At 40.8% G+C, this 10,000-nt stretch overlaps 2 protein-coding genes across 2 annotated transcripts in view; one reads left to right on the plus strand and one right to left on the minus strand.

Annotated features, from left to right (window-relative positions):
• Positions 1-602: 602 nt before the first annotated feature.
• On the plus strand, positions 603-1,867 carry LOC138018452 (axoneme-associated protein mst101(1)-like). The gene is made up of 2 exons (XM_068865078.1): positions 603-1,424; positions 1,528-1,867. Exons 1-2 carry the CDS (start codon positions 672-674, stop codon positions 1,678-1,680), a joined length of 906 nt encoding a protein of 301 aa, XP_068721179.1. The 5' UTR covers positions 603-671; the 3' UTR covers positions 1,681-1,867.
• A 2,330-nt stretch (positions 1,868-4,197) lies between these two features.
• Positions 4,198-10,000, minus strand: part of LOC138019254 (SNF-related serine/threonine-protein kinase-like) — a 16,698-nt gene continuing 10,895 nt past the window's right edge. The window contains exon 5 of the mRNA XM_068865985.1: positions 4,198-6,571. Within this exon, the coding sequence (XP_068722086.1) occupies positions 5,239-6,571 (1,333 nt within the window). The 3' untranslated portion in view covers positions 4,198-5,238. The remainder of the gene's footprint in view (positions 6,572-10,000) is intronic.

The raw sequence follows: 10,000 nt of genomic DNA on the forward strand, positions 1-10,000 counted from the left end.
AAAGAAACTAAAATTTCACTTGTTAAGCCTTAATTGTGCTAGCGCAGGATTCTCATAGTTCATTGTTAGTTTATTTGTCACTACTTCAGTCTGTCTTTGTTATAGGACTGCATGCATGCAAACTTATTTAATGTTAGTTTTGTACCTTGTTTTAGTTTTGTAGTTTAGCCTACAGTCTTATTTCTATATAAAATAATTTCTGTCATTCTGACCACAGGCCTACTGAGTTTGTACCATATCAGCGATGGAATAATAAAGTTTTTTAAAGTTTTTACGTCAAGCGTTCTTAATGACAATTGCGCACGCGCATGTACGCAATAGACGGATCCTAGGCAACGAAAAGTTAACTTTACAGGCCAAGAGAACTATTCACACGGTTTTGTACCGTCACGAAAAGTTATCTCGTTGGAAGTTACATTTGAGTGATTTTAAAGTCAATTTTCAAAAAGGTTTGGTTCCCAAAGATGTGCGGATCACTTTTGTCCAAATTTAACGGACCTAACAACGCAGTTCAGCCAGAAAAGAACATAGGCGAGCTGGAGCGCGTTAGAAGTCAAACGACAGATGCGTTTGGCAACACGGCATGCTATAACGACAAAACGCTTTGGAAGGAAGAAGGCCCTCTTACGGATGTATGTAAAAGCAAAAAATCAGTAAATAGTGGACTTCCGATGAAGGATACGAATTTGTTACGCAAAGAAATTTCGGGAGATAAGACGAACGCACTGAATTCCGCAAGACCAGTTCTGCCTGTTGTAAACTCCCGGGAAACGACAAACCGGATTGTTCCACAAAACCAAGAACATCTTTTGGAAACTGCACGCGAAATCCTGGCATTCAGGTCAAATGGTGAATCTTCAAGCTCTAACACAGTCGTGGTTCAACCCCTGAGCTCAGTTTGTTCGACTCTTCCAGGTATAAAAATGGCAGTTGCTTTTGACATTCCAGTCGCTGGTGAGAAGACCGTGTGTCCTTCTGCAAGAGTACCTCGACGATTAAGAAAAAGCAGAAAAGTGGCACCCGAAATGACGTTGGAGAATGTTAAAGAAAAAATACACGCTGCTGAGGAAAGAAAGCTTAAAGAATTGGAGCGCATCAGAGGATGCGCGCGCAGCAGAGCAGGAGTAAGCCGACCACACCGCGCGGATGTTTGTGCGCAAGTCACAAAGGACAAAATTGCAACCAAGCAAGCTGCGGCAGAGAAGAAACGAAACGAGGAAATTTCGAAGCGAAAAGAAGCTGGCAATAAAGCGTCTAGAAGTAGGAAAAGAATTGCAGAGGCTAGAGCGTTTGCCAAGTCGCAGCTTGAATCATCCATCGGGCGAAAGCTGGAAGACACTCAGCAAAGAAAGGAGAAGAAACAGAAGACGATTGAAAAGCAAAAGAAGCTCCAACAAAAATACGCCAAGAAGATCAAGGACAGGGTAAGCATGAAGGTCTTAAATGCATATACCAACATGTTTTTGACATCCCAGAGTCGGAAAAGAGATGAGATGAGTTACATTCTGTTTTAATTAACACTTTTAGGTTACAAAAATGCGGAGAGAAGATGAAGAAGACGTACTTGCGGCACTGAATGAACTGGAAACGTACGTGGCTTCGGACAGCGAGGATTACTCCTGGGGAGACAAGAACGAGGAAAAAGTCGTGTGCAAATGGCAGGATTTCTTCGCTGATTAATGCAAACGAAATAGAAACAGTCTGTGACCTCCCTTGTTCAGTGGGCAAAATTCAGCAGCAATTGTCGTAACATAAGGCTACGATTTCTACATTCTTGAAGACCAGTCCACGGTAATGACAAGGACTAGAAGGAAATGCCGTTGTTGTGTAGAACCCAGAACCACCTCTCCTTTTTAGCCCAAGGAGACGCAATACATAGCAGCTTTGTGCGAAACAAGCGTGAGTTGTGGTGCACAGAAAACCAACGTCGAGGAAAGTGCTGTTGTTCCATTTACGAGATAAAAGTGTACGGAGATAACCGTTTTGCAATTAGTTTGATACGTATTTTAGGAATTTTTTAGAGTTGTATTTTCTTCATGTGAACAAACAACAACTTCCTCCTAAAGGGCATTGTGCATCTGCTAATGAGATTACAGGCTCCGCGGAAACCAAATTAACATAACTCCTGGCCAAAATAAGAGTTTGGATGAGGGTTTTGAGGAAAAAGAGAACATGACTAATTTGAACAAATGACAGGGAAACAAACACGGAACACGGAGACATTCAACACACTTCAATGAATCGAAGTGCAAGAAACACCTTCTAAACGATCCCTGAGAACAAGGGAACTTATATGAAACAACGCTAGGGAACGTCAAAACCCTGCCGATGGTGGGTGGCAAGCTTTTTTCAGTGGATAGCATCATCAACTCATCAAAACCACTGGCGCCCATGCATTAACCAGTCATTCTACCAAGTGTCTTGATAATAAAATCGAATCCATTTTGCACCCCAGATCCAGAATTCATCTGCACCGTAGCTTTACCGTTTCGAGTTTAAAAACCCGTCGTAAACAAATATACAAAGCAATATTTTTGCCATCCGTCCCCCCCCCCCCCCAACTTCAATTCGAATTCGAGCAAACCTTCAGTTAATAATAATAAGAGGCTAGCGGTTGCTCTCACATTCTCAAACCGAAAAGAAAACTACGCAGAATTCACAAGAAAAAAACTAAATCACACCCGGAAATGACAGAAGTAACACCCCGTTCCCTTGATACCTTAGTGCACCTTCAAACCATAGAAAGTTCAGCTGTTTTTCACAATTCAACACAAATTACATCGCTTTCAATTCGTGTTGGATTTGTGCATGTCAAAGACAAATTTTAGAGTGATAACGTCAGGTATACCACTGTGAATACTAGAAAATGCAGACTGTTCGAAGGGGTTTTTAGCTGCGCGCGCGAGTAACCTACACACGCCAAATTCACACGCCACAACTAAAGAAACACGCGTCAGCAGAATAAATCAAATTTCTATCAAAACACACCGGAAGTGAAAATACGGTGTAAAATCGCGCGAAACGGAAATGAAACCTGCGGAAAAAAATTGTCTCTATCTCGAAATTTCGCGCGGTGACCTATCGTGATTTTTTGCATGCACGTATCATTCACGATGGCACTTTAAATAAAAAAGTTTCGGGGAAATTTATCTAGTACAATTTTCTGTTAACTATAATATGCCATTTTTCGATGTATCTTAAATTCTACTAGATAACTTTTTGTCATACTCTCTAAAAAGTTAGAATTTAGGGAGATTTCCAACAAAGAAATAAAAACGGTAGGTCACCGACTTAGTTTTTCAGATAATTTTCAACAACTGAAGTTTAGAGCCTTTTTGTTGACCTGGCGTGTTGCTGTGGTAACCGATATGACGTCATAAGTGCCCTTAAAGTATTACCCAACAATAGAGTTGCAAAGATATTTATAGTTTGCCTAGACTATGAAATATCCTTCTTTGGTATCTTTCATCGTTTCACATACACTATAGCTACAAAAATACCCTTTCGAGCCTCCTTAAGAGATTCTCTGTTGCCGCGTGTATCTGGAAATGGATCATAGATGGCGTGAAATGTGACCAGAACAAGAAATTGGTAACGGATCGTGTGGGCCGAAAAAAACACACTTGTTGGGTTACCTGACTTTTTTTCTATGGTTCAAATCGTTTTCAAGAGTCTTTCAAGTCGTTTTAACGACTTGACCTATGGAAAAACTTTGGTACCTTCTCAGAATGATCGAGTTGTCTCGCCCTAATCGCCTGCATCTGGAGACCATGACTATATACTACTCTATACTACCATGACTATATACTACCATGACTATATTCCTGCCACGGCGTTTTGAATGACCGATTTTATTTTTAGTTTGAATTTCCCGCGAATTAGACTCCCGCAGGAGCTTGATGGCCAATCAAAAGCAACTACTACGAAAACCACCGATCTGGGGAATGGGCCTGTACATAGTTCAAATTATTGAAAGGTGTTGTGTTCGACGCTACTTTTTAGGCCAGAGAACCAAGCTTTCTTCCTCTAAAAGAACTACTGATCGAAGAGAGAACACGAATAACTCGACTACCGACGGTAGTCAAATTGGAGAGGTCCTTAAACTGCAAACTCTTTAAAAACGTACAGTAACCGCAGATGAAGAAAGGGCATTGATTTCCCTTTTTGCACCACAAAAATATACCGTCAAAGGCAAAATGATGCTGTCATATTTATTTTGATTTTCGAATGGCAAAGATTTTTCCCCGTATACTTTACAATTTGGCAACATCTAAACTATACAATAAGGAGAGATCTTTGTCACGACTGTAAAATAAGTTAAGAATACAGGCGATATCGATGACTTTTGTATTAATTACGAGATAATGGAGATATGGTGTTAATATGGAACTTCTATTTACACTTTTGTTTAAAAAAATGTTTTTTTTTTTTACAGAGCTAATCATCAGCATATGTACAAAAGTAATTCCTACGAACCGTTTCCAAGCCTAAGCCAATCAAGATCAAATGAAATTCCTTTTCCTCTTCCACAAGATCAGCTTATGTGTTTCCAAAAGACAGGCGTCACAAACACCGACAAAACAACGATTGGAATAAAGATGGGAATGAAGCTGGTGTCTAGATAACATCCCTACCAATTTGCAAACCTTTATCACTTTATATAATTCCAACCTTCATTGTACACTATTAAATAGAAATTCTATTAATCTCCGGTTGAAAAGGAAAACACAACATTGCTCAAGAACAATTCCGTTGACTGATTTGCCTTGGCAAGACCTAAATTTGCAAATAAATCTCTTGAATATAAATGTCTTGAACACAATTGTACCAATGACGTATATCCGACCGATACCTGCAGTCAATACCTGACGATTGCCAAGTTTTGAAATAGTACAAGTCCAACGAATAAAAAAATGTTAGGTAAATACACTTTAAACATCGCGAAGGCATTTACCATTGCGAGCCAAGGCCAATTTAAAATTACAACGTCATACATAACCAGGAATCAAACTCAAAATTGGGATTTACAACCAACTACTGGGTTGAACAAAATTCATCTGAAATGATTTACCTGTCACGCAATCTCCTCCCTATGTGACGGTAAAATAGTAAAAAGCGATTATCGAAATGTATGAATTGTAATAATTTAGCAGTTATTTAATCCAAATAACACTTCAGGAATACGAGAGTTAAAAGAATGTAACAGACCTAAACATAATTTAAACAAACAAAAATATATCAAAATATCCGACAGCAGTTACTTTTTACCGTTTGCATCGTAGGGCTTTGGAGAAATTTCATATTCTTTCTACTATCCTCAACCAGCTTCAAAGTATCCTTGGATTGCACACTTGTGTCATTAACCTCAAAATTAACCATGCCCTCAAGGGAATTACAAGTGTTTGTGTCCATAGGCTTTTCATCAGTATTGCTCAACGTCAACTTTCTGTTGTCTCCGTCGCTGTCACTCGTACGAATATATTTCGAAGCACTATTTCTTTTCTCCTTGCAAAAGCTGTTTCGATCCAACTCTCCACCTCCTTTGGAACTTAAATTATCACACTCTTCGATCAAGGGGCTCCTTTTTCCATTAGACGCCGCATCATTTGTAGTTATGATCTCGGGCGTTTCCTCACCAATCTTGGTCAATTTATTAAAATAAATGTTTTCCTTGTTGCTTTCTTCAATCACACAAAACTCTTCACACAGGGGGGCAAAGCCATTCACACCCAGATTTATATTTAAGCACTGGGTTTTCCCGTTACTTTCTTTTCTCGATGGTGCGGTTCTACCTGTCGCTGTTGACGAGTGCTCATTGGAATTGTTCGAGGGACCTGCGCTTATTTTTCTCAAACTGCCTCCCCCAACTCCAGTCCCCCCGCCGCTGTCACCGTCCGAGCTCGGATCATCAGCATTTCCACGCCTTGAACTCAATTTACAACTAGAACTGGTTTTAAGCCTGCGCATGTGTCGTTCGATTTCATCTTCATCTGAACTACTACAACTAGACGAACGTCGGCTTCCCCCTGAGTGGACCGGGGAAAGGCGTCGCGTTGTCCGTTTTGACTTCATCAAGCCTCCCCCGAGATGCTTTCTAGTTCTTTCAACGCGCGGTGAATTTACAGGGCTATCATCTAAATCGGATTCTCGTTCCTCGTGGATTTGATTTAAGGCGAGTGGAGTGCTCGTAGCTTTTGCAAAATGACCACGACGGCTGCCGAATTTTCTCTCAGGTGGTCGCGATGCAAAATTAGACGTTTGCTTGGTTTCCGTTGATAATTGTAAGTTAGCCGACGTAGAAGGTCCAGGAAGAGCACTCGTAGATGGAAACTTTCCATGGGTTCTGTGAAGATTGCTAGGTACCAGGTCATCCTCCTCCATTGAGCTGTGCAACACTTCATCAGCCTCGATCGCATGCGCCTTGATTGTTTCATCCAGCATATGTCCTTCTCTTGGTGCCAATCTCCCAGACGAGCTACGCCGAGATCTTGGAGTGCTGGAACCGGACTCACTGTCAGAATGGGCTTCCGAATCGTTTCCTTTGTCTTCAATCACTTCCACAGTCGGGATGCTGTGGGAAAATACAACGCAAAAAGTTGAGTTCTGGACGTCTTTGAGCTGTTAGGAAACGAAATACCATTACTTATTAAATTTTCGCCATCGGATATTCCGTTTCTAACCTGCGATCAGGCTCTATTTTAGTTTCGCGTGGTACGTAATATGGAGTTGGCGAAACGAAAAATAGAGCCTGACCAAATTCCTCTTCGAAATTCCTTCCGCCCACTTTTTTTGATTGATTGACATGTCCTTCATCGGCCAATCAAATTTACCTCCATTACATCAATACACGCGTGGACGGCAGATTCACGCTATTTTGTTTTGACCAGAGTTAATTACCGTGGGAGGAATATTATAAACGAATTCGAAAGTTACCGTTGGCTTTCATTTGAAAAAAACACATTAAAAGCATGGGGAATATTTTCGACGACTATATTGCGGCAAAGGCCGGTGAAATTAGTCCTTCCGAACTTCACTGAATATGCAATCTTTTAAGCTTCAACTGAAGCTAGACATCTTAATTTGTAATTGAGATAACCTAGCATTTTGTCGTTGGACGGTTTGGCAATAGATTTTTAGAGAAAAAAAAAAGACAATACATTATTCCTTTAACGTGTTTGTCCATGAAGGTTTCTTTGGTGATTTTTTCGGGTAATATCTTCAGTTGCAGTGTGATTTCTAGAATTGCGCGCAGTAAAATCATGATAAGTTTGGCTGTTAATTTTTTGATGGAGTACGAACAGTATAAAGATGCACTCGCAAAGTTTCTTTTATTGTTGTACAATTAATTGATCTCTCTGAAAATATGCCATTTTAGTTTCTGGAGTGCGGGTTTTAAGTTAAATCAACTGGAAATATTATGAAGTGTGCAAACAAACCGTGTCATGTACAGTAAATAAATAAAGCCGTTGATATTTGATACGGGCTACACAGATATTCAAAACATGCATTCGTATAACCACAGGCTCCCCAAGCTGAAAATACGTGGTGTATGCGACAGTTTGTGTATATAGAGAATTGTATGGGAAAATCACCGATCGTAAAAAAATTGTGTAAATAACTATCTCATTTGAAATAAAGTTTTCCTACCCCAAATGTGTGACCAACTTGTCTCTTTTGGCGCGTTTCGAGCCATTCTGACGCCGTTTAGTGAAGTCATCCGGAAGGATGACTTGTGACCGGGCAGTCAACAACGGTCGTGTTGCCAGCGCGCGGTCAAATTCAAATGGTCCAATCAGAGTTGAGGCTGAAACCATCTTGCGAGTTTCCGTTGTTGACTACCCGGTCACAAGCCTTTGAGGAAAGCCGAAGAGGTGAATTTTAAGGCAAAGTTTTAGTTCTTCACGAGTCTTTCGGCCGCCGAAACACACGTATTTGGAGTGAAATTTATTGGGCTTTATGGAACTGTTGTTTTTATTGCGATTCGGGACTTTTCCTGTTGAGGAGAAAACGATTTGTGGAGTGAGGTCTGGCCAGCGATGGATGGAGTCACCGGCCTTCCCATTATTTCAGCAACGGCCTTCCGGATGACTTCACTAAACGGCGTCAGAATGGCTCTAAACTCGGCAAAAGAGACAAGTTGGTCACACATTTGAGGTAGGAAAACTTTATTTCAAATGAGATAGTTATTTACACAATTTTTTTACGATCGGTGATTTTCCCATACAATTCTCTATATACACAAACTGTCGCATACACCACGTATTTTCAGCTTGGGGAGCCTGTGGTATAACTTGCGATTTTATCAGCATCTCCTCCTGTTGATATATATGTCCCTTGTCTCATCCAGGAAACCAATATGCATCGGCTTTCATTGCCATTTGAAAGAACCACCTATTTAGCTTTCTAAACATCAGGGAAGTTTGTGCCAAAGTACTTTCAACCCCATGGCCACAGAGCTCGACAACGGAATCGCTAATTTAAATCGTTGCAGAGATTCAAACCCGATTCTGAACAAGTTATGAGATGTTTCAGATGGCATATCTCCATTTATCCCAATAAAATCATGTTGCACCGTCCACGGCATTGTAAGAAAAAAAGGGAGCAAATTTTTTCGTACACTTATGGCGGATTAGTCTCGAGGACTTCGCGAGAGCTCCGCGCAATCACGATGGCATTTTCACTTCCGGCGTTTCAACAGCCAATCAGATCACGAGTTTGGTCGGCCAAAATTTGGCCGACCGTCCGGAATTCTTGACAGACTTTTGGTCAGGCCCAATTTTAGCGAGCGACGACATAAGATAACATATGGGCGAAGCTAAAAATGGGCCTGATCGCAGGATATTCCGTTTCTAGCTTTTGGATTGCTTCACTTAATGAATCTCGGTTATCAGTTCATATACGTTCGTATGACCTAATATGGAAACAGACTGCGTCAAGTGCTGCCAAGCTGGAAGCTGATTGGCTTTAATTTCCAATGGTCCAAGCGTTCAAGATTTAATGAAAATTTAATACGACAATTATTCCATTCGAGGTTGCTGCATATGAGACTGGTTGTGGCCAAACATTTCAGCATCGAGTGCGAAAGTTGGCGGACTCCCAGTGTTCACATTTTGTGGAAATATTAACAGGGTTTTCAGACTACAGCGAAATACATAGACTACGTTTTGCACAAGAGAGAGGAAGAAGACGTATTAAAATGCTTTAGACTCCTCTGTAATGGAGCAGCTGGTTGAGGAAACATTTTTTTTGGGACCAGAAACAACAACTTTGACATGATCTCACTAGCTCTAAATCGGTGCCAAAGATTCACAAAATCGCTGTCAAACTGGAAAATATTGATATTCGCAAAATGATTTTCTTATACTCTTTCGTGTTTGTTTTGTCCCTTTTCGATTCAGAAAGATTCTTTGTTTTAAAACAAAACCACCGCAACCCAACTGACATGAAAAAAAAAATTCTTTCTGGCGTACTTTCAAATTCTTGAATACAGAAATGCTTAAAACTTTCTGACCAAACCGGGAGGGTCTGCTAACAACTCCGTGGAGTTATCACAGCCTGAAGCAATGACATTTGCTCAAAGCGCGGGTTGGTCGTGATTGGATTTTTTCTTGGCTTCTTGCTGAATGAACCGAATGGCGCCAGATTGTTAAGCCTACCAATGAAGCGTTGGAAATTGACACGGCGGGTCTAAAACACAGGTCATATTCCACAGGTCAATCGATGCAAGTCATTGTTTTACCTTTTAGAAAGTAACCATGCAAAACCCTCAATTTGGTTAACCCTAGGGCCTAAGGTTGGTTTTTAGGCCTGGGGTTAGCCAAATAGAGGGTTTTGGGTTACTTTCAAAACGGTAAAATAATGACCTACAACGAGTGACCTGTCAGCAATGTGACCTGTGCTTTAGACCTGACGCTCTTGACACGCAAATGAAAACCCCGGCTGTATATTGCGAGCCTTCGTAAAAAGGAGGAAGGGAAAAGTGAAAAAGTTCCCTTTGTCG

Source organism: Montipora capricornis, chromosome 10, assembly GCF_036669925.1.
Source record: "Montipora capricornis isolate CH-2021 chromosome 10, ASM3666992v2, whole genome shotgun sequence".
In the NCBI taxonomy this organism is placed as follows: Eukaryota; Metazoa; Cnidaria; class Anthozoa; order Scleractinia; family Acroporidae; genus Montipora; species Montipora capricornis.